This window comes from Apteryx rowi, unplaced genomic scaffold (assembly GCF_003343035.1).
Source record: "Apteryx rowi isolate R43461 unplaced genomic scaffold, aptRow1 scaffold_1313, whole genome shotgun sequence".
In the NCBI taxonomy this organism is placed as follows: domain Eukaryota; kingdom Metazoa; phylum Chordata; class Aves; order Apterygiformes; family Apterygidae; genus Apteryx; species Apteryx rowi.
Genome location: NW_020447546.1, coordinates 41,872 through 67,791, shown reverse-complemented (window position 1 = coordinate 67,791; position 25,920 = coordinate 41,872). Strand labels below are relative to the sequence as shown.

General features: G+C 39.3%; 1 protein-coding gene across 1 annotated transcript in view; it reads right to left on the bottom strand.

Moving 5' to 3' along the window:
• Nucleotides 1–9,093: 9,093 nt before the first annotated feature.
• Nucleotides 9,094–25,920, bottom strand: part of LOC112961373 (disrupted in schizophrenia 1 protein-like) — a gene marked incomplete at its 3' end in the record, with an annotated part of 52,407 nt that continues 35,580 nt past the window's right edge. Inside the window, exons 3-5 of the mRNA XM_026056476.1 lie at nucleotides 16,811–16,958; nucleotides 13,364–13,493; nucleotides 9,094–9,329 (exon numbers count right to left, since the gene is read on the bottom strand). Coding sequence (XP_025912261.1) covers nucleotides 9,094–9,329; nucleotides 13,364–13,493; nucleotides 16,811–16,958 — 514 coding nt within the window. The remainder of the gene's footprint in view (nucleotides 9,330–13,363; nucleotides 13,494–16,810; nucleotides 16,959–25,920) is intronic.

The window sequence follows — 25,920 nt, the reverse complement described above, 5'->3', positions numbered from 1 at the left end:
AGGGCATTAGAAGACGTTTTGTGGTTTTTTTGCAAGAAGGAATAAGAAAGTTGTTGTTTGTTTGTTTGTTTTAATGCCCCCAAGAGGAATACTGAAGCAGCACCTGCTGTGAAAAGTCTGCTTAGTATGGTAGCTGTTTTTTTCAGATAAAATCTCTGCATTAGAAACAGCAAGTTCCCAGACACTAGAAGATACTACTGGCATCTTTAGTAAAGATTCCAAGCTGAATTTCACTGTCAATTATTAAGAAATCTTCTGGCCTTATAAAACAGCACACAGGCAGCTGAACTGGCAATCTGTTAACTCACTATTTATTTCAGCCAACCATTTGCACACTGCTTTACTTCCCATCAGTCTTCTGTCACCTGCTGCAACAGAGAGGTTGGGGCAGTTGCGGCCCCAGCTCGTACCTGGAACAGGAGCAACAGATTAAGAATGAAGGTGCAATGAAATGGCTCTCTGAAGCCGCAGGTCATGACATCCAAAAACTTTCCCCAGACTTGCTGGTGCACCAAGAGATTCCCATCCTTCTACTACATCTTTCTGGAGTGCATGAGAAAAACTGTATCTAAACTATAGCTTACCGACTGCAGCTGCAATTATCCTCCTAAGAATAAAAATCATTATACTACACTGCCTGAAAGGGTCTATCCCTGGGTATTGTTGTTAGCCATTTCTCTATATCATATACAGCAGTATTCAGTACCATACGCTGACTGGGACAGCTGGTCGATTTTCCCTAAAGAGAAATAAAGCTCATTGCCTGCATACACAGAGGAATTAGCCCATCTGTGGCCCAGACTTTGTAGGCTGCTGCACCCCACTGGAAACTGTTAGGGCAAGCAGGGGGAACCAGCGGCTTGGCTGGGGAAACCAGATTCCTCACTACACTGCACACATGGGTACACTAGCAGATAGTACTCATCTTTCTGCTGGGACTTTTTCCTTCAAAAATTCTGCTTTAGAAGGAGGAAAAACTGCCTCCAGCAGTGCTTCAAAATAGTTCAGATTGCTAGCCTCTGTCCTTAGAGTTGGAAGATTTATTCTCTCCTTTCCCTACTGGGTTTCTGAGCTCTCCCATTCTTTGTGGGGAAGGCCAGTGCCTACGGCCCAGGCCCAGACTTCACAGAAGCCCTGCTCCTCCCTGCACCAAGGGGGCCCAGCAGGACCGGGGGGACGAGAGGCAATCTGAACCGTGGAGCCACGGCACAAAGGACTCGGCTCACACACAGCACCAGGCCCCCAGGGACGTGACAAAGAAGTCCTTTGCCACAGTTTCTGGCTCTGGCAGCTCCTGCCCGATGCCCTTTGCTGGCAGCCTCACAGGAGGCAAATTCACTTCACATTCAGAAGCACATTGTTTGGCATGCTAGGATTTTGGSAGAAAGTTTCTTCTAGAGTTGCTCCAAGTGAGAAAAAAGAAACAAAGCGACTTGCCCAAGGAGAGGGTCTTTCAATCAGAGAACAAGGGGATGAAATTAACCTCATTACTAGAAGGGGAAACTGCTACCTGTCTATCTACAAAAAGAAGGATGAGCTTTCTAACCACTCAGGTCACAAGGCAAGAGAGAAGAATCTTATTTTGCCTATGACTCAGAAAAGTTTGTAGCAAACTTCTTTGAGGAAGCTAAAACAACAACCTCCTCAAAATGCAAACCTGGCCCTGCAACACAGCTGAAAATTAGAGCATCATACTATCACAGCTCAGGCTGGGGTCTGAAATTTGACACAAATTTTGGAATTTCCCTCAAAAACCCTGTCAGGGCAGAGGCAGTTGGCTGGGCAGCCAGCCACTGCGCAGGCCAGAAGCCCGGGGAATTCCCTGGGGCAGGGCACTGCCGATGGGCCAGGGAAGGGCTGCTGGATTCGCTTCCTTGGCTGCAAGCAGACTGCCACAGTCTTTGTGAAGCTCTCTGAAGTTTAGCATAAAGAATAAAATGGATCAACAGATCATTAAACAAAAGAACTACAATAAAATAAACAGGACACAATGCCATCTTCATTATACCTAGCTATAGTAGYGGCACTTATCAGCAGTGTTGTATTTTAAGAACCCCATAATTGTATTTGGGGTCATCTCACACAGAGTAGACAGAGACACATGTCCTAGCACAGAGCAGTTTCACAATTCTAAATTAAGCTGTAAAAAAAAAATGAAATCAAAGCAGCATGAAAGAGTCCGAAGTCAAGGCAATAAGGTGAATACTCAAAAGTGACCTGTGCATCATCTTCATGTCATGGAAGATGATTCACCACTGATCCAAATTAAATCAGCACAAGCAGGCCTGTGGGAGGAGCAAAGCTGTCACAAGCCCTGAAGCCTCCCATGTCCAAAGCTTATGAGTGGGACACAAGTGAACAACAGGAAGAGCTGTTCCGGAGGCTGTGCAGCACTTTTTCACTTGGTGCATTTCACATGCAAACACTGCCTCTCAATTCCTGCAGACTGAAGGTACTGAAGTAATTGAATTGCTGAGGTGACTGAGGGCTCCCTCTTCACTCCCACGACCAGGTGATTACGCCCTAGCTGTGGTGGCCACTGAGCAAGGTACCTGCTTCATCTGTGCATCTGACACAGCTCAAACCTCATTTAAGTGCGTGTATGTTTGTAAGCGGGACAGTAAAGGAAAAAAGCCCTCTTTTCTCAGCTTTTTTAATCACTTGCATCCCTTTTAAATACTAACCTTTGCCTGGATTTTCAGTATTTTACAGCAGTACCACATGGAAAGATACTGGCATGGATATGAGTGAGTGAGAGAGAGAGAGAGAGAGACTGATTTTTGAGAAGAGGTAAAGAAGAAAGTTTGGTGTACAAAATAAGAAACAGTAAAGAGGAAGGAGACCAGAAACTTTATTCTCTTGCACAGAATAGGGGCAAGAATGTTAGGATCAGACACATGCATATACACACCAAAACACATGCTTCAACCATCATCAGTAAAATATARCTATTTACAGGAAGTCAAATGGCAGTTAGGCAGTGACAACCATTGGCAGGAGGGGGAAAGTCTGGTTAGAAGGGCAGCAAGCCCTTCCGCCAAGAGAGCACCATGCAATTACTGACATCTGCAAAGGGCAGCCAGGACAATACGTCATGTGAAAATCATCCACCAAGTGAAAGACACGGGTAAAATAAGTTGCATGAGAAGGTTAAAGCAACAGCACCTTACTGAAGACAGCTCCATGTATTTCCAGGCCCAGGACCAGCTAAGATCTTCCCAGCACCAAATTAGGCCATAAGAAGGTTCATAATGATGCAGTGTGCTTAAAGGCCTACTAATCCATAGGGACTTGAAGGCGTGATGCGTAAATGGCATAGGATTCTCTCCTGAAAACATTCAGGAAAAACTTTTTAAAAAATTAATTATTCTGCCTCTGTCTAAACCTACCAACATCACTTTCTATGTGCAATCAAGGTCTACTAGGGTTGTGAAATCAGGAAAAAGTGCAAACAGAAAAAACCCCAAACAACCAGAAAGCCAAAAAACTCCCAGAAGTAAAGACATTAAGAGTATCAGGCATCAAAAGTACAATTCACTTCTTTGCTGTCCTTTACATAGGCCCATCAGTCAGGAACATTAGTAGTCTGTGCTCTCTAGTAGAAACTTTCTGATACTATAAAAACATTTCATCCCCTTGCTCTTTGTATTTGCACTACCCTTCTATTTCCAGAGGATATTTTCAATATGTATGCATTTTCACAGAAATAGTCAATGAAAACTTCAAATCCTACATTTAAAAAGGACTTTCCTAGACAGACAGCGTATTATGCAGCAAACAACAGATATCTTCTTGAAAAGATAAGGTGCAATTTGTTCTGCTTATTCCAACTACTATTCATTAAAGTTGAGATTTTTATTTAAAGGCTGATGCAAACAAATATGGCTGCATTCAGATTTCTTCAGTAATTTAAGGTAGCTTGTCAACCACTAAGTTAACTAGGAGTGTCATGTGGAGATGTACTTTGAAGAGCAACAAAACATGTGCAAATGACTCTCCAAATGACAGTAGCCCATTCTGAATGACAGCTCTCCTCTTCCAAAGTGAATAATGTGAAATGGCATGTAAATCTCCCCCCCTCCACCCACTTTTCACAAGTAAATCAACTTCTCTAAAAAAACATCCTTTCTTGGCTCAGTCAGGCTTTGGCCTCAACTGAAGTTGCTGAATGGTTCGAGTATATTCCAACTAATAAGGCTTTCAACCCTTGAGAACTTGCATTTCACTTCAAGTTAATCTTTGTTAGATGAGCTCCAGACATCACTAAAGCAGAGTGAACTGGTTGCATAAAACTTCAAGTTCAGTTCCTTGCGCCACTGGCCATGACAGTACTATAATAACTAATACATAAAATTGAAAATTCCGTATCTTCAGAACATCCCACACACTCCATGGAACAAATTCCTACTAATTAAAGATTGTTCTATGGGAAGAGTGGAAGAAGGGATGGTATATTCAAATACTTTGAAAGATAATTAATTGAATTTCTTTTTTTCAACCACCACTCAGTGGCCAGACAATAGTCCATATGAAACCATGCAATTTATTTTAAGGATGACATGCTGTACAGTCACATACATAGCATCATCCACAGATATCGGTAAAATCAAAAGAGAAAATACTAAATGAAACTAAATATGAACAGAAATGGAACAGACTTCCCTAGTTTTCATTGTGAAATGGAAAGAAACACAAAAAAGGAAAAAGGCAGCATTGAAGAGAATAAATGATTTAACACTGTCTTAGTAAGCAGAAGATTCAAGTTACACAGTGGAAAAAAATGTATTTCTGAAACTGTGTCCTCTTCAGTAGAGGACACTGAAATGATACCTTTGCAATCTCCAGGAGAGAGTACACTTAACACTTCAAACACTCAGACCCATTTTTTTTCTGATTCCAATATGCCATCTTTAGTTAAAGCAAAAACGTGTAGTGGCATGCGATGCCAGCTGCTCCCACATTTTAAAGACAGCTTTAGCACACAACCCTACGCAAGCAAACTGAGTTTTTGTACTTCGATTTCCTCATTTTATAATAATTATTACTGCCTTTAGATTACCAAGAGCAATTATGCCTGTCTTCATGAGCAAGATGATCACAGTTTGTGGTCTCAGCTTTAAGAGAATCCTGTCAAAATGCAAGCTAACATATTTGATTGCACATGAACTGGCCATCTTTTAACCTAGGCTTCCAACAGCCCTGAATACAGGGCCCAAGGTAACACTTGTAACATTTCTCAATTCTTCAAACTCAAAGCACGTTACAGTTACTGACAAAAGCTTTTTGTTTTCAAAACGCCCACCATATACAAAAGATAAACAAGAAAAAACAAAAGGGTATTAATCTCCCTGAAAATAACAATGCTTGACAAGAAAAGCAAGTTTGGAACAACACTCACCTACTGTTACATTGTTTTACACTCTTGCTTCTGCACAAATCTATCTGAGCAATTATTCTTCATTTAAGATGCTTTCTCATGTTCCAGAAAGTTGGCTTTAACAAGTTGCTATTGTATATTTAATAACATTTAGACCAAGAAAAGCAAATTATCTGTATTTTATAGTGAGCTGCAAGCTACTCAATATGATTCATTATACCACAGATTGTTTTAAGAGATGCTTCTTCAGCCTTATGCTATTCCAGTGCTGAATGGAGTTCATGCGCCCAACAAATAATTGCACAAAAACACGTTATAGCAGTACTTCACTGACTAGCATAATGCAGTTAGAATAAGAACACAATATCTTGCAACCAGCAGCCAGGAATTTGGCCTGTACAGCCCATCAGTACTGAATGAGGGCTATGTAAGCACTGATCTTTAGTGCATGTGCCTGGGTAAAACTTTATTGCCCGCACAGAGTGTCCTAACTTTAAAAGACTTTTTTTTCCCTCTATAATGATTCATAAAATGTACGTTTCCAGTAAAATCTCTTTCACATTAAATACCCCAGGTGTTAGGAATTTAAAACTTAACAGCACCTAATAAGCTCAAGTGGTTTTGCCTAGTGTTTAACCTCTTACCTAACATATAGTTGTCTTTCGCAGGAAGTACTGATTTAGGAGCCAACACAAGTTGCAACAAGGGAAATTCTGGCTAGACAGGGGGCAAAAAAAAAAAAAAAGTTCACAGTGAGAGTGGTCAGGGAGACTGCAAAATCTCCATCCTTGGAGATACTCAAAACTCAGCCAGACAGGGCTCTGAGCAACCTGCTCTAACTCTGAAATTGAATTTAACTTTGAGGTCGGCCCAGCTTGAGCAGGGATTTGACCAGATACCCTCCTAAATTATTCCTTAATTCTGTGACAACATAGGTGACTTTCATAGGCACACAGGAAGTATATCCACACAAGATATCTTATTCTGTTTGCTGCTTTTCATATTATAGAAAAAGAAAATAGAGCATGAATGGATGCAGACACATAAGATCACTGTAGCTGAGGTAAGATGGACTGCACAGTTATAAAAGGAAGGCACCCATCATTTTGTTCAGTCTAACAGCAAGTCTGACTCTCACCATTAATAAACTGTTGTAGGAGCATATTCCCCACTTTAGCCCATCTAGGCATACAGCATGCCCTGAAAGCAACAAGTGGCAGAGAAACCTGTGCTTGCTGAACGTGATGCCGCACAGCTCTGGAATGCTTTCAGTTACCTAAAGTAGCAAGTAGTTTCGGGGAAGAGACCCAAGAACCAAAGGCAGATCAAGGCAAAGAAGGGGCCACATGACAAATTCAAGTGGTTGGGTCACACAGCTGGACTGGAGCTTTCAGTCCTAGCTCCTAAGACAGCTTGTTCATTTTTCAGTAGAACACCAGGCACAGCAAACACAACCCTTGGGCAGATTTTGAAAAGGTCATAGCTGACCAAGGAGCCACATCATGTTGAGAAAACATCTAAAGAAACAGTAGCTCCCACTAAGTTTTGAATTCAGAGGGAACCATCATCTCCTGCATGGGCAAGGACCTGCTGAACAGATAGTGAGTGGCACCTTGCTTCTCTGAGAGGCTGCATCAACCAGGCTGTGACATGCTCCTACAAGCTGACTTCATCTCTACTTTGGAAAAGAAAAATACATCTAGCACCTCACTGATGTTGAGGGAGCTGGCAACCTTCCAACTATGACCACCAGGTCTCTTTCCCATCTCAGCTGAGTGCTATAACCATTAGTCTTCTCCAGCCCCACTCTCCCAGAGTCAGCCCTCCTCTTTGCCATTCTCCTTCCAGCCTTTTGCCAAATTTTGACATCTTGCATGCCTGGATACATCACAGTCCAACTTAAGAATTGTGATGTAGCACGCTGCTTCTCATGACACTGAAATCCTTGGCAGATAAGAGCCAGCTCTGAGGCCGTGGGAGCCAGAGGTTCAAATACAGTCAGGCCAAGGAGGGCCTAGTCTCAGAGCTTCTGCTTCCTAAACCAAGGGTGCTAGCCACCAGGTCACTGTGCCATAGGTGGGCATCTGCATCGTTGTCATTAGTTCAGGTCAGAGAAGGCTTTTAGGTTTGACAAGAGCAGGCAACTACATTCTGAGGTAGGAGATTTAAACTGTTCCCAAAGGCTGTCAAAGATTCCTGCCTAAGTGCGTTTCGTTGTGCATCCCAATTCGGCATTTATCTGTCCCCACATGCAACAAGGAAACTCCAGCTGCGGTAAAGAGAACAGCAGCACCTAACTGATTATTGGCGCTGGTGACACAAAGTTCGATCAACAAACAAAACTAAACCAAAAATGTAGCATTCAAGGCACCATTCAAAAATGAAGAGAATGGAAGAAAAGTAGTTATACATCTTCTCCATTAAAGTTCTGAACCCACTGCCAACAATGAACCCATGCTTTCCCTCAAGTGATTGTGTTATGCATAGTGCTGGTGACAGAAGAATCCAGAGCAAGACTTTCTCCCTGAATCAGTACTAATTTAAGACATTTTTTGGAAGAACTTCCCAAAGACAAAGCGTTAAAGTGCAACTCAAATATTGTATCAGCAGTGTGAGAGAAAAAAAAAAAAAAAGAATATTCTCTTGCAAGCAAGTCCAAAACTAAGAGAAAACTCAAATCACAGCAAAAGTTTTCACACAGACTGCTTGAGACCTTTTATTCCTCAATCTCAGAGACACAGGTATAAATGACTGTTAAAAATATTAAAGACAACCTAATTTAAACTTTCAAACAAACTTCAAAAGAGAACAATAAATTCTCTCTAGGATGTTCTGCTGACTTTAAAAAAAATGTGTAAATTAGAACACATGAGCACTTTCTCATGAATGTTAATATAATCAAACTAAATCTAACAAACATGAAGGGAGAAAAACACTGTAAGCAACATATATATTGCTTACCTAGAAGGAATGAAAGTTCGGATAAACAGGAGTTTTATTGTGTGCTGGTGAGACAGACATAGAAGTATCAACATTTTCAGAGTTTCACCACCAACATCCACCACCCCTTCAGTATGATTTAGGCCCTGAAGCACTTCTCTTCCTTTTGTAAACAGAGGTAATTCTGAAAAGGTTACCACATGTAGCTACTTCTTCATTTAGAGGAACCATGTGCTGTGCATTTAACTGAAGGTATCCTCAAGATCTTAGTGCTGTATCCCTTCTCCCACTACCTCAAGTCCATTTTCTGAGCTCCTCTCTCATCACCACTGACTCTATTATGATTGAAAGTTCACTGAAGCAAGAAGCATCACTAATATTTGTTTGGATAGTACCTAGCACACATTTTCAGGCTGTGAGAAACATGTAATTACTGCATTACAAATCCGGGGAAAAGAAATCCATCAGTTAACAAGGAATAACTTAAATTTATGATAGCAATTAATAGTTGATGGATTCAAATGCTTTCTGTAGGTGGCCCTTTAACATAAAAAAATAAGAAGTGCAAGACCTTCAAATAACTACAAGATCTTCTTTCCTAAGGAAACATATTATTATTAGAACACTGACATCTGTTCTTAGAAAATTTTAATGTGTCCGAACCCAGCTAATTAGTTGGCACAATTACCACAAAAACAACCGACAGGCAATCCAACAATACACTGGGAAGACAGGAGACTCAGTACATCACTGACAACATACTGAAAATTAAATACCTCTTTATTGTCCCCGGAAGATCCAAACTGAATGGAATTTGATAGGACGATGCTAAAGTGTCATCCACGGCCTTGCTTATTTCCTGTAGCTCTCTCAAAGAAACACAGCCAAGCAAAGCAGTCAGCTCACAGTCATGAGACTGAATAAGCCTGTCTTGCTCTTCAATTTCTCTTCTTAATTGTTTATCTTTTGCTTCTAATATGGCCAGCCTTGCTCGGAGGTCTTCAATTTCTTTCTGCACAGAATGAAAATCTAAGTTTATTGATTAATCCCATCAAAGAAAAAGCTTTGTCCCTAGAAAAATAGAGTACAAGCCTCAAAAGTAGCGTGAATTAAGGTTGTCCAACACACTTCAACGCTAATATTGTTTCTGGCAGCTTATAATTCTAGCAAACTTTAACAGAAATTGTTAATACTTGATGAGAGTTTGCTGAATTTTCTCAGAAAATTTAGGCAAAAACATGGCTCTTTTTCAGTGCAATTTGGCTCTTTTTAGCACGTTAAAGGAAAAGAAATTCTTTTGCTGCCATGCAAAAATTCTTACATCTGTTGTATTTAGACACACTAGCACTTCCACAACCTGAGTCTCCCCACTTACATTTCAACACCAAATTTCAAGTTCCTGCTCCAGCATCAACTGCTACAGGYACCTTTTGCCTTTAAAAATATGCCAGTATTTCCTAAGTTACAAACTTAAAAAAAAAACGTGAATCTCAGCTGACACATAATAATAGAATCTTGTTACAGACTGGCAGCTAAAGTGATCCTAAAGTGAAGACTACAGTCCTGTTGCAAAAATATCCCTGCAATAGTTCCTCTAGGCTTCCAAAACAACATCACGCACAGGATGCAAGTGGTGGGTAACTGTCTGTCTTCCCAGTCCTTTTTATATTACTATTTAATTTCAACTGAAAACATTTATAAAATTACCCCCTTAACTTAAAATGACCAACACTTCAACCTCAAGTGCACTCATCCAGGCAGAAGTACAAACCTCGTGCATTATGATACAGATGTGTTACAAGAGCACATCCTAATTTTCCCTTGGAAACCCCAAAGAGAGGTTGCACCCATTAAAGAGAGCACTTACAGAAGGAGTCTGGGTTGCTGAGTTAATACAGTTACTTACTATATGGCCCTTGGCTCATTTGTCCCAGAATTTGAAAGTTGAGGAAAAAATTAAAGAAGGGAACTAGAGAAAAGCCTTGCTGTCTAAGTAGTTGAATGTCACACTGGAGAATTCAATTCTACTCCTACATTTCTTACGATCTCTGTGAAACTTTGCAAGCAACTTAAACTATTGTCTTCACATATAGCCACAAATTGAATGTTCACCATTTTTGGCACAACCAACAAGAAGGATCCCTGAGGTGCTATCTAAATAYTCTCATCATAATTCTATGCTCTGACCATATTCAGTCCAGTAAAAGAGAAAAAAATTTTTTTGAGGTAAATAATTAGGCATTTCAAAATGAACATTATCATGGTTTTTGACAACAATTCACTTCTTCATTTTCTATCTGTAAAATAGCAATAAAAATATCCCTTTACCCCAAAGCAATGTTGCACAGAGAAAATTTAGTGGTTTTGAATCACTCAGATGCCATGTTGATTAATGCTGTAAAGAGAGCCCATTCACAAATGTATAAATCTGTATCCAAAAGAGGGTTTAAGTGGCATACAGAGAAAAGGTTGTGGGGCTGAATACTGAATAACAAAGATAAAATGGTACTCTGGTATCCAAACAAGCACCTTCCATCTTCAGCAATGTACGAGACAGGGATCCAGGGGAAAAAAAAAAGGCGTATGTAATATATCATATAATTAAAGATTTTCATAACACACACATACTATGCACAGATAACTTCCTTTGCTTTGTGAGTGCTTCACTTTGAAACCTTAACATTCTTTCAATGTTTAAAATGTAATCTAAGTGAAGTTTACTTTACTAATGCTCACTTTTTAAAAAAACGTATTTTCAGGTTTGCAGCACTGCAACAAGCTCCCCAACTCTCCATTAGTATTACTTAAAACAAGAAGAAACAGTCCTTGCACCTTTGAGCCCTGGCTCAAAGAATTCAACTTGTATTAGTGCTGTGCACTAGATGCATCAATTATTTTCTTCCTTTTTTTTTTCTTTTAGATTTAGCTACAAGAGAACAGAGTGGCCCATGTTTCAACTCACGGGCATTTGTCAAGGAGATAAAGGTCAGCAGGCCAAAAACATCAGTTTTGTTTCTTTCAGTCTCAAATCAGGCTTTTAGTGTGCACAAAGGACAATTCTGTCCCTGTATTGCTGGTTTGGGAATACTGCCAAGATCTTAACAGGCCCTACTTAATACAAAGACCTTCATATTCTTTGAAAATGTTGTAATTGTAATCACTACAATAAGCAGCCTGCATGGGAACAGAAAGGAAGATGAACAGACTTTGATTTTTACAACACACTTTTCATACTGAAATGTTTTTACAACATAAATAGGTACCAGAAGCACAGAACTTTTATGCACAGAGAGAAAGCTACTCTGCTTGGGAATACTTCACATGCATTCTTGGGGGAATGGAAATTTTAGCCAGTAAACTGGAATTCTCTCTCATTCTTTTCCAGAAATGCCAAGAAGCCTTTAATGTGCTCTTGGTCAGGCTCCAGAGACAGATAAAAAGGACTTAAAGTCTCAGCATGGAGCAACAGATGGTAATTGGCTCACTAACCATAAGCTGGAGTTTTACTACGTGGATTTGAATTTAAACTGAGATTTCTAACATGACAGCTAATCACTACTGATTGTAAACCTCTAACTTCAGCAATGGGCTGCTGCTGTCCACAAAGCAGAGGCTGCAGTAGAAACATTAATACACAAATTTTAGGTAGCCACAGGCTTTCTCCAGTCACTGAAGGCAAACAGAGAACTGAGAGGAGAGAAGAGAACTGAGAGGAAGAAAGGGAAAGTAAGGGAGAAAAAAAATTCATTTCCAATCACATGAGATTTTGGGCAGAAGCAATCCTTACGGCATACTGGGAGCCCATTGCAAATCAGCCTTCTCCAGAATCTAGAGTTCATGGTCATTTTGATCATGCCATGCTCGTATACGGCATTCATGTACAATAGTATGGAGAATTTGTCTCTAGTATCACTATTCAGAAATAAAAATTCTCCTGGATTAAGTACAGAAATATTAGCTGGCATAGGACTTTAAGTATAGCAGTTTTCATTGGAATAACTTAACATGGTTGCCTGGATGTCTAGATCACCAGAAATAGTTGATAATTGACATTGATAAGGTTAAACTAGACAATGTCTGCTCTTACACACCGATGAAATAAATCCAAACAATGCAAAGGTGATGAATAGGATGGAAAGACATTTCTTGATCTAAGTAAGACTTTAAATCCATCATCTAAGATGATCTTTTCCATTTCTTTCTTTCTTTCTTTATATACATACATATATATATGTATATGTATGCAGGTATGTACACACACACACAGATTATTATACTGGCAGATCCACAAAAGGAAGAAAAGTATAAAAATAATGAGATTTCAAGAAAAGACCACAGGAATAAAGAAAACCAGACCTTACCACTAGTTCTCTAAGATGTCACATTGCCAAGTGTGATCACTAGAGGTAGAGGTAAGACTTCTACTAGAAAATAAACTGAGATTTCTGAAGAACAGTGAAAAGAAAGAGTTAAATAATGCTTAAAAGACTTGCACATTTCAATTTGGCCAGAAGCCACCTTAAAAACATTACATTTGCCAATCATTACCACATTGTGACATCATGTGTCAATGTAAAGTTATTGCTGGCAAGTGCTGACTTTTCCGTGATGACTGCTGCATCCTCATGAAAGGTAAAGCTGGTAAATCCCATATTGATAATCAAATCTATTCAGAACTGAATGGGACATTGTTTCCTTCAAAAACACTTTTTGTCTTCAAATAAAAACTTCTGAAGATCAGTGAAATTAAAAAATGGCAAATTAGAACAGAAAGAGCACACTTAAAAACCTAACGAGGAAAGTTAAAGCATGCACACAATCCACTGAGCTTTCCAGTTCTGCTTTTCTGTAATGAGATTAAGACAGCTCCTGCAGCTGCCATCTCCAATCATCACTTAGATTATCAGCTGGATTACAGCCAAGGCTTTAATTGCTACACAGAAGCAAAGTCACTATTACAATAAGTTTATTTAATTCTGCCTGACAGCTTACAAGCTTTTCCCCCYGCAGCACTAGTTCTTATAGACAACTTTGCAGTCCTGTTACCTGTAACCATTTCTTTTCTTGAAAAAGCTGGTTTCGTTTTGTGGCCGAAACCTGAATCCTCTCTTGGTAGGTAGATCGCAAAAGTTTATGTTCATTTTCTTGCCAGAGCTGGGTTTCTTCATTTCTAACCCTTTGAAAAATGACAAAAACTAAAAATCAGTGTTATCACTGGGTACCTACTTCTCAAAGATTAAAGAGAAAAGAATGTTATATGCTACCTTCAGAGTCATAACAGTCCATCATCAGAGTAACGATCATATCTGAAATAGATGCACAGCTAGAGAACAAGAGGTTTTCCTTGGCATATCTTCCTTTATTATATCAAACATTTACACTGTTTTTACAACATGCTCAAGAAAGAAAAAGGAAAACTTGTATAGCTTCAGGCTTCCCCCAGCTACTTCATTTTTCAGAAATTTATCCATCACTGCCTTGAAAGAGGCAAAACTAAGGAGTGTAATTTCTATCAATATAGAGAAAAATCTCTTTTAGACAGAAGTTTAGAAACTTGCCAAAGCCATTTTTGCAGCTTCTGTCAGTTTTTCGAGCTCACACTAGAGATCATCTGGAGTGTTTGCTCCATGATGCCAAATTTTACTTCACTTTTCCACAGTGAGTTCTTTCAAAATCAAATCTCACAGTGGTCGGTACAGCCCTCAGCTGTAAATCTTTACATGATTGGACCCCAAGGTAATCAGTCCATTACATTGTGTCGAGTTTCTGATCAACCTCTCAAAATGCACCTGCAAACAATGCAAACCTATTTTCTCATGCACATTTCTGCATGAGGGCATGTGCAATTGCACAAATAATTGCATTTCTGTGTCCGTATCTACAGACACGTAGATGTATTTCCATGGAAAGGGTAAAGACGCATTTCAGTATCTTGTTTAAAAAAAAAAAAAAAAAAACACCTTTCTCTCTCAAATGAAGGACATTTTTGAAGCATGGTTTCCCATCACAATCTTGCAAAATAAACACATTCATGCCACGTACAAAACACGCATCACAAGTCTGGTTTTAACATGACTAATCACACAATTATGATCTCCATGCACAGATGTTTATCAAGTGCATAGAACAAGAGATTCATGTCTTTTCTGCAGAACACATGCATATTTTACTTCCTCCCTATGGGCTGAAGAGCACACTAAAAACAAAAGCAACAAAAAAAACCCAAGTTCTAACATAAATGGCATTAACACTTGAACAAAATGGATGTGATGACTATGTATCAGTATTTCTGCAATAACAAAATAGAACAAAGAGCCATCTGTGTGGGGGGTGCCAGGCCATCACCATGTATGTGCCCTACAGTCATTACAGATCATTACGACTTCAACCAACCGCAATTCCCTCTGCAGCAGCTCTGAAGCATTCCTGTGTTAGTAAGAGCTGCACCTTTTGGAGAGCTATGTGCAACAGAAATTTCTGACTGGCTGATGAAAAATTGAGGAATGTTCCATGATAAACAAAGGTTATTCTCAGAAGCTCCTTGAAAATCAAACGTACCCCTATCTACTTGGCAGTTAGGAAACAGAAACGTGATCTCTGATCTCACCAAACCCGTGTGCCTATGCTAAACATTGCTTGTATCAGCTGCCCACAATATCCCATGCTGACACTTAATGTGCCCACCTAAAATCTCGTCTCATGATTTAATAGCGCAAAACAAAAGCAGGACAAGAATTTGAGTCTTGTGTGTTAAACAAATAACCCACCAAACACACTTTTCATTGTAAAAGTTCTTCAGCATGAAGAAGGACAGACTGGCCTGACTACAGCAAAATTGCAATGTTCTAGCCTTTTGGGGCATGTCTGACTCATCTTTTTCATTTTCCAGGGGAAAAAAAGATCTTGGATATCTTCTTTTTGTTCTGATTCAGAATGAAAGCAAAGACAGAAACCTACAAATTCTCCATGAAGAAGTAGCCCTGCTTTCTATTCTGTCCTGCTTACAAATACTGCTGGAATAGAAACATTTTAAACATCCCCATCAAAGAGAAAGGGTATGCTCACTACATCAATAGAAGGGCCAGACTGCAGACAAAGTGGTGTCAAACACAGTATCTCTAATGATATTTCTCTAATGAGGAAAAGAAGGGGTGACACAGTAACAACAATAGTCAAAGTCTAGCTCAAAGACAGGAGTGCAGGCAAGGCAGAAAGGTGAACAGTAAGAAGATAATCATCTGACCCTGAAGAATGGCACTGCTCTTAGACCTGTGCAAAGAAAAGAACTACAGATACAACCACCAGAGGAACAGGAACAGTTTCATAAATGTATATATTATATAAATAAATAAATATTTTAAGCAGGCTGCATATTTTAAGGATGCTTAGTGAATCAATTTCTATGACATTAAAAAAAACACTGCCTCTAAGGCCAAAAACATTATTACAAATTAATGCATAGAAGGAACACATCTTAATGGCAAAACACAGAACGTTGTATCCTAATCTTTATGGAATCATAAAACAGCTTCTTAGGGGCTCAGAAGGTAGAAGGAAATAGTTCTGAGGGAGCACTGTCAGTTTTAAACATGTCTCATTACTAAATACTAGAAATAGAGGCTAAAAAAGGCTTAAAAAAAAAATCAACCGATAACTTCTCAATAAAATCAATAAAATTACCTCTACTGATTTTATCTACTTCTCTCATACATAAAAAAAAAATACACCCAAATTTACTGACTAGCACACTGCAGACTTAATAAATGCTAGCTGCATTTATACAAAAGTGTTCTTTTTTTTGGTCATTTGTTCTACAGCATTAAAGAACTTCCAATACTTACGTAGAACCCTATTACTTTTAACAAATTCAAGCAACAGTGTAGCTGAAGAAAGACCCAGAAATACAGACAACTCTTTCTTCCTAAACTAACTACCTCCCTTGGCTCATCTGATGCATCTTACATTCCCCCCATCTTTGTAGTTGTTATCCCTTCAAGGAAACACTGAGACTTTATTTTTGTGACTTTGTACAGTGCTGAGCACATTACTGTCACTTAACAAATGATGCATAAAAGGAGGCTCCCAAAGATATGTGCATCTCAAAGAGGAATCTATTTTTACTTAATATTTAAATGTCCATCCATTGCCTGAAAATGAGCATCAGAATTAACTCCATGGAGAATGATCGCTCAGGCTGCCTTGCTGTTGTATATTTAAACTGCTGTATCAAGATTCAATCCCATTCTCACTCAACATCAGTGAGAAAGGTTGCATTTAATTCACCAGTTTAGCACAACCAGTCTTTTTTAGGGCAATTCTGAAAGGGAAGGGTCGTAGGAAAAAAACAAAATGGGATAAATTTTCATAAACATGCTCCATATCGATATGCTAGAAAGTTGTTAAAATTCTGTATTAAATTTTTCATAACTTGTATTCAACGTTTCAAGAAAAACAGAAGTATCATTTTATACAATAAGGAACTAACAAACTTACCAATTTGTGGCCCAGTGCAATGCTGCTTGAACTTGGGTAACAAAACTGTCCAAAAAACTGCTAATTGAAGGATGTCTTGAAGGAAGCTGAAATTTTAAAGAATTCTTCTCTTTCTCCAGTTCTTCTAATTTTCGTCTAAATTTATCAGCTAGACATTAAATTACAAAAAAGGTAATGTTACTTAATAGTGACAAAAAAGTTCTATTTTACCTGAAGAAGAAAAAAGACTGACCAACAAAAAGTAAAATCCACCCCACAGATAATGCTTTCCCTTTTAATAAAATATTTCAGTCTATTTTCCTCTAGGTTGAAATTACTAAGGCTACAATGGACAACATGAGATATCCAGAGTGCTATACTACTTTATGCCATGCTAATGACAAAACTGCAGACTTCCCATCACTTTCACAGAGTTATAATTTGGTAAGGCTCCAAAGATTTTGCTCGCAGTTATCATCCATGTTTTTTCTTAGAGTAACAGCTCTGAATTCCAAGCAAATCCTACTCTTCACTGCTCCAGTTTTAAACGAATCATAGATGGTAGTTACACATCTAAAACTGACCATTTAAAAAATAGCATTGTTATTAGATCAAGAACTACAGAACTGGCTATGATATCCTAGCAATACATTTCAGCAGAAAATGCATGTGTATTTATAGGAATTTTAACCACTGTCTCATTCTAGCCTCTCCTGAGTTATGCCTAGTTTGTCATCCAGCAAAAGGATTTACTTTCAACTTCAAGGAAAAATAACTGTAGTTTCAAAAGAGCGCTTTGATTCTACCACAGCTCTACTAGTTTCTTAGAGTAAATGCTTCCCTATATAAATTAGTCCTTACTTTGTCTTCTTTCCCTACATATAAAACAAATGAATATAGTTCCAAGTACAAAAGATTATTTCTGGTATATTTAACCTCTACTCCTACAATGCAAGTATATTAGCAGAATCGTATACATGACAGATAACAAGCCTTGTTGATCCAAGTCAGAACACATTTGATGATACATTAGTCAAATTGAGAGTTTTGGGCTAGTCCGCAAATGGAAAACCTTTACGATTTGGTACTTTTCTTGTGACAGTGATGTCTACAATTTTGTGTGATTAGCATTCCTCCTCTTCTAACATTTTCACTACAATACGTTACTATTAGAATAAGATCCATCTGTGCATGCCCTTTATTGCCTATTTTCTTTCCTTATCCTCAAAAGAGAGGTTGTTTACCTTTGCTCGTTTTAATGAAATGATCCATTTTTACAATAATCTATCATTAGTATTGATCTCTCTTCTGCTACTGTGCGGATGAGGTGGAATAAAGACAACTAGCATGTACTAACGAGACTGCCTGAACATTAAGGGATAGATCTTCTCCCTAGGCCAGCAGACTGCTCCAGTGTAATTAAACTGATGTCGTTATTTCTTATTTTTTGTCATAAAATGTGGCCAGAAGGCTCTCACTGAAATCAGCACCACACAGCTTACTGCAGGGAACAGGCTTTGCCCCAACAACCTCAGTGCACACATGCATGTGTGTACAATTCGCACAAAGCAGAAATACATTTTCTTTGGTAAAATTGGCACTGATTAAGTCCACTCTGTCCACTGCAGTATTAATACAATCCTGAGCACATGAGATCTCTCTGCCRACAGCCCCAGCTGTGTTTGTGTTTTACAGTCTGGATGCGGATTACTGCAGCAGCGTAGTTTTGCTGGTAGCTCCTGCCCTGAGTTTTGTTCAGTGTTAAGCATCGTACTTAACTGTCAGACTAAATGGCAGATGGAGGAAAGCAAGACTGCCATGTCCATTTGATTCTCTTAGAGTTTCCTGAGCCCTTGTTTTGGACTGTAGCACCTGCCCACCACTTTGATGTGGTGCACATAGAGGGACTGTATTCTCAAGGAAGCAATAGGTGCAGAAGGAACAGTGGTGGTCCATCAGCATTTGGGGGGTGTTTATCTATCACCTGTTTAAACCTCCAAGAGAACGAATAGATGATTGTGGCATTCCTGCCCTTTGCACCTATGGCTGAGAGCACCAAGAGGTTTTTGCACAGTCTAACACAGTGTTTTTACATGGGGAGAGAAAAAAGAAATTTTGCACATGTCAAATCTGTACCTAAACTGATATCCATGCTGGCATGAAATGTCTTGAAGTATCATCCTTGTCAGATATGTAACTCTGTTTTCTCAGAGTGGTCATGAATAACTGTAGCTGGTCCCAGATTCTCACACTGAGAATCTAGCCCTAGATGATTTGTTCCATCCCATGCTCCCACCCTATAGAGTCTATCCACCCCTCCTGCTGGTTTTTCAAAAAATAGACTTTATGGGAGGAGAAAGGTGAACATAAAATTTCTTCACTATAGAATATGAAAAAGAACTAGTTCAGAAATAATACATTCTCAACTGTGGAAGTGAACCACATTCATGGTGCATTTCTCAGGGACCACAGCTGAATAGATTCCCCTGTCCTTGCCATCACAAGGAAACTGCACAACAAACTACCATAACACAGCAGATGTGAAGATGGTGGAAAAAATAATGTTCAGAATCTGTGAAGAATTTGGCAGCAAGTGAGGACTGAAGGAGGGATACAACCATTCCTAGCATTTATTGCCTTACTAGGGAGCACAAGGCATATGAATGCATAGTTTTTTGGACATAAGTATTTAACACAAAACCCCACATACACCCCAGGAAGAGGATACACAGTGACAGACTTGCAGAAGAAACTGATTCTCTTGGACCATTCTGCCGTTAGACTATTAGATTGTTCAAGTATGTGCTTTTCTTGACCTAACCAGGAACCTTGAGAGCAAAAACATGAGGGAATTGCCACTCACCAGCTCCTGCATACCTCAGCTATGGGTTAGTAAGTAGGACTTCTGCTGCTGCCAGAGGCAAGAAAGTGTAGTACCTTGTTCCCTTGACATTAGCGGAGATGCATGTAGGCAAAAGAAAAATAGAACTGAGATCTGAACAAGGCCCAAAGGAAGGCAAGGTGCAATACAGGCATTCTGACATAGAAATGCTCCGTATGCCCTGACCCCAACTACAGGATACGAATCAGAAATTAGGGCAACAGCATCCCTTGACTCTTGTAGAAAAGTCTTGAGTTAATTTTCTTTACCTAGGGCTCTCTGTCATAGCAGATGTGGCAGACAAGTGACAGCAGATAACAGTGGACAACGGTTATCATCAGCAGGGGAAAGGAGTTTTGGGCAAGGATATATGAGCTATCTTTTACAGAGAAAAGAGGGCAGTAGGGAAACCCCCAGGAGCCAACCCAGATCACAAAGTCTACACAGAGCAGCGTCATACAGACTTGTTGGCTTCAGGTCAGAAGCAATATATAGCCAGAACCTCTTCTAATGTGTGTAAATGCACTGTATATACACCTAGTAGCCAGCTCTGGAAAGAAATGCCAGGTGATCTTGGATGACAAAAAGTAGGCGGGAACTTTCCTTCTTAGGACATCTCAGAAACCCCTATTTGTCAGCAACTCCACAGGATGTGAGGGTCCAGATGAGACTCCCAAGCCAGTACTTCGGAAAGAAAAAAAAAAGATGATCATTTACATTTTATGTGGAATTTCAAACACAGATATCAAAAAAAAAATCACTATTACAAATAGAAAAGGAAGGATTAAACTGTGACCAGTGACCTCAGAATGCCAAAGCACACAGGAATACCTCCCTTTATTGAAACCTCTCACTCTTGGACTCCCCATGCTACCTGAGCTTAAGCCGTGGCGACCCTCTACAGCTGTTCAGAGGTTGGACACATGGGAGGACACGCTTTCCCCTTCTCAGGGGGCACAACAGCAAGAATTACTGTTGCAAAGCTTCCCAAGTACTCACTTATAATAGAGCATCACCAAATGACAGTCTTCAAGGAAGATTTTAAGTCCAAACTGCAAAGTAAGCTACAAACAATGGCTTGGGAAGAAGGGAGAAACTGGCTTATGTTTGAGCTGACATCTTATATAATGCATGAAAATATAGGACTATTCTGAGATTCATGAGACAAGATTCAGAGGTACTACTGTGACTGAAAAATGAGGAGTTAACAATACAGGTTTATACAGGTATTCCATACTATAAAACCCAGCTGCTCCAGGAAAAGGCACACTGGTCTTCTCCTCCATACCCAAGGCAAGCAGTTGGAAAACTTGCAGTGAAGAAGCAGCAGATCAATAAAATCCATCTTATGACACTAACTCTTTCTTCAACGTAATGATGCTAACCCTGTGTTTGTGTCCAGCTGTTTCATCATTCTACCCTTAAGCATCCTAGGCCTAGAAACTGAAGCTATTTTTGGAAGGAAAACAGATGAGTGAATCCACATGCCAATTCATTCTCTCTCTCATTAATTCTTGGCTGCAGCCTGCTTTATATATTCCAGTCTACATGGAATTCAATTAGTTTCTACTAACAGATGTTTCTAAATAATTTGTTCCAATGGTATTTTATAAGCTGCACTGCTGGCCATATCCACTTGTCATCTCTCAAAACTAAATGATTGTTTATCCTTTCAGCATTGTCATTAGGGGTTATGTTCAAAGAGCACCACCAAGTTGAACATTGCAGCACCCAGTTTTTAGGCTCTTCTCCCAGACGAGAGACCCCTCTGTTTGACCTCACTGATGCCTTTAGTGCATAGAGAAATAAAGGCACCTCAGAGTGCCAGCTGCTGATCAGGGAACCATGCAAATAAGGCTCATCTCAGTCCAGTTTTCCATGCTGCAGTTCAAGAGAGATCTGGACCAAGGAGAAGTAATGGAAATGATCATAAGTCTAGCAAATATAACATGTGAAAAAGGATGCAACAAGCAGGATTCCTTAATCTAGTGGAGGTGAACACCAAGGGGAATAACTTTCAATACTAGTACATATTAGGAAGCTGCAAAGAGAGAGGTAACAAAACACTTTTTATGTCTAAGGAGAACTTGAGTCCTCAGTAACAGACCTGAGTTACAGCAAAGGAGATCATGAAAAATATTACAGATGGTAAAGTGCTAAAACTAACTGCTTGGGAGAGCCAGAGAATCTCCATCAGTGGGGGTTTTCATGTCAGGCAAACATCTGTCAGGAATAGCTTAGGTATAGTTTTTAAGGTTGAGGTCAACAAGATCAACTGAACGTGTTCTTGTTGAGATCTCAACAAGGACACGTCCTCCTTTTCTACCATGCTTTCTAGAATTTCTTAGCCAAGAAGCAGTCACAGCAGGCCTTTGCTATTCATAGGCCATCAGACTTAAAGACATCACTTTCTTTCACCCTCGTTTTAGTCTTTTAAGCGTGTTATTCCAACACAGAAAAGACCTTCAGAGAAACCCAGAGCTCACTGATGAATTGAGATACTGAAGGAAACCACACACACTTAAAAATATACATCACAAACAAAGGTGTAATACTTTGTTCTCTATCCCACACTTCACCTCAAAGTAATAGTCATTTAAAATACAGTTTACATGAAAAAAACAACTTCCCCATTTGATGAAGTAACATGATAGACATATATGACATTTGTTTACTGTTCTTAAATGAAGGAACTTTGATGTATTCAATATGTACTGTATTATGGAGAAGTGTTTTGAAATAAGGCATAATTCTCTTTATCAGCCTTTTATTTCACTGTATTCTGTTGCTGACTTTTATCACTGCAGCATTCCTATGGATACCTCAGCTGAAGCTCACTACTTCTGCACAATCAGCAAAAGACAATCTTTAATTACCCTTCATCCCAATCAGTTACTGTCCTGCGTACTTCAAACATTCCAATTTTAAAGCTAACCAAGAGTACAGATCTGGAAGATGCTGACTAACTGCTGTTCTCAATTAAACAGACAGCGGTTGAAGAAAATCTTTGTCTCTTAGGATCATGTTTTGTAATAGTTTTGGGCAAAGGAAGCAATTTCCATAATTTTCAGTTGACCATATGAGAACATCTGGCTACCTCTCTGCTTTTTACATATTTCAAGATTTTTTTTCAGTTCCCATGAAGAGCAATTTTATTTTATGAGAAATATTTATCATCATTTAAAAACATTTAAGAAGATCATCACAGTTAGGGTAGAACCTTATTTGCTATATACTACATATATTTATGGTTATTTATCTCTGTTATTTATTGATAAGTGAGAAGATGGTTAATCATACCGCTCCACAAACTGCTGGACAGTTATATCAAGAAAGCGTCTCTTCAGCTAGCTCAGCTAGAAATGATCATTTGATCCTGCCCCATAATCTTGCAAACAACTCCTTCCATCTTTCTCTCACTCCACAAAAAATCTGAAGGATCTAAAACAGGATTTATGCAGAGTTTAGATGTGTAAAACCAAAACTGCAGTCCTGAAAGCTTTTTCTTATCTGCTAGATACTTCCAGAGCCAGCTAACCTTCCCAGTATTCATTTTCTTAAAACCTTAAAGCTTCCACRACTGAAGTGTTTCTGCGTACTCAGTCTCAAAGGTATTTTACTTGTTTTATCTATTTTGCAAGAACTAAAGATTCTCAGAATCAGATCCAAAGATCCATCTAGCATCCTGTCACACTATAGCAGGCCTGTAGAGAGAAGACTAAGAAAGAGGGCACAAAGTGATCTTTTACCTTGGGACTGGTTCACAGCCTCTAATGCTTGTCATATGAAAGACTTCCTGAGCAAGATACTACTCCTAGATCACTGCTTTAAAAAAAAAATAATAATAACAGTGGGTAGACTTCTATGCACAAGAAATTTCTGTGTTCTTTTCTGAGGCTATCTATGCTTTTGGTTTCTAAAATATCCTATGAAAGAGAATTTCAAAATGGAATTATGAGTTATATAAGCACATAACCCCTCTATTAATTTTATACCTAAAGTCTGATAACCTTGCCCCTTGTTCCCTAATTTTATATTGTGAATATAACAGTGCATTTCTTCTTCACTCTCCCTGTCCATTAATAATTTAGACATCTTTGTGTTCAGTCTGCACCACTCATTTTCCAAGACAGAGATTTATATCAGCTAAAGCAATGCTACAAGGGCTGGGAAGCATGGAGTCTAAGGGGGAGCTTGAATACGTGACTGAAATACAGCCAGATAACAGACTAGTAAGCAAGAAGTCTACAGCCCAAGGACTAGCACTGGTCTCTTGCAAAACTGTTTACAGAGGAACATGCAGACCAATCAATGTCCAAATAAAACACGTAATGACATATACTGTGAACAGAACTCAAGGGACTGGAAGCAACTGGAGTACAGATGTGTTTAATTTAAGGATAAAATAATTAACCAATTAACAGTGCTAAACAGATGCATGGTAGAAGATACTAAATTCCTTGCAAGTCCAAACACTCCAGATATACATATAAGGGAACTTTAGGTTACATATGGATTGTTGGACAGCCAGCCCTCACCATGCGCTGTCTGCTCACTGGTACTCAGCAAAACCCTCGATACCTTCCACTCAGCCCTGCACTTGGACACCAGCAAAATAAACCCAGTGCAGAGTCAAGCTGTCCACCCAGGCAGGGATGGCTCCAAAAAGGCACAGGGCTGGGGACACACACTGGAGGAGCTATGCGGGCCCTGCTAACTATGAGGACTAATAGGAGCACATCTGCAGAGTGAAACCATTGGTACTGAGGACCCACCATCCACATTTCAGAGGGTCTCACTTCAGAGTAGGTTTAGTGTAGTGCTGCAGACTGAGCGCCACTTAATACTTGGAGTGCCTCAGGTGCACCCCTGGAGCACATCCTCAGACTTTGTTTCATCTGAAAGGAAGCCAGTTCTTGCCCTCCAAGACTGCTCTACAATGCTAAGCAGAGCACAGTAGATAGCACAATTGGGAGATTCTCTTCAAAGGCACACACCTATTTTGAACTAAAAAGCTATTTGGGCCAGGGTCCCTGGAATACATCTAGCAGTCAGTGAAAAAAGCAGCTCCTGTAAAGGACAGAAAGCAGAGGCTGTGGTTTTCCAGACAAGGCTATATCCATTTGGTACTACAGCCAAACGCTTTTCCTGTTTTGTATTCAGATGACAAAAGGCAGACAACGGCTGCTAGAGCATAATGCAAATATCCCATTTACCCACCACTCAATTTTCCCATTCCAACTGACACAGCAAGTTTGTGAAATGCATTACTCCAGTTATGTGCCCCTGAACTCTGAAGTCTACCTCAAAGAACAGCTGAGCAAACTGAAATCCTGGCTTTCAAATATCCTTTGGAGTCTGAAGCACCTGCTCCAGAATTCACCTTAAACCCAAAGGGTCAAAATCTTTATAAAGTGCTAACCACATTCTGTAATTCTTTGTTTTGTGCACATTTGTCATCATTTTTTGCTATTCTTACTCCAGGCAATAAATCCTTCTAGTTCCCACCTTACCCTATTAAGATGCTAGATGGGTGTTTGCCTCTGATCCTATTTAAAGTTAAAAGAATAGTAATCTGAAGAGTATAAGAGAATAGTAAATTGAATGTGATGCCAGAATGAATCTTAGAGGAATCAAGAAGAAAGCTTTAGGCCTTTGACATTTCATATAAACTACCAACAGTCATGTCTATATTGATTCAAATATTCCAGACCTAAATCTTGATCACAGTCAAGAAGTAGATGGAGTTCTCAGACTATCTTCTAGAAATGAACTTTAAACCTAGAAATTTTCTAGAAATAAAACTTTAAAGTTGCATCGGAAGAACGCTAGCATAAAGAAGTTTAAGAGAGTTGCAGCAACTGCATCATTTGATGACTCTGGAGAGCAATTTCCTCATTTTCTTTTTCACTCCTGCTCAACACTCACTCTATCCACTGCAGACAGACAAAGAAAGAAATGTTTGAGGACTCTCTGTGGTGTTAGAACAGCTAGGTAGATCATTTCCAAAGAATCTCTAGGTATCATAAATCAGGAACGCAAGCCCCCCTTTCTCATGAATAAGGACATTACTGCTCCTTTATCAAACACTGAAGAAGAACATGGACTGTACTGATTATCCCCTGAACTTTAAGGGCCTCACTAACACACAGAGTGTGAAGCAGCTACACACACCACAGGCAGCAGGTGCTTTTAAAAAAAAAAAAAAAACAACAAACTTTGAAACTAATGCTTGAAAAGAAATTAAATA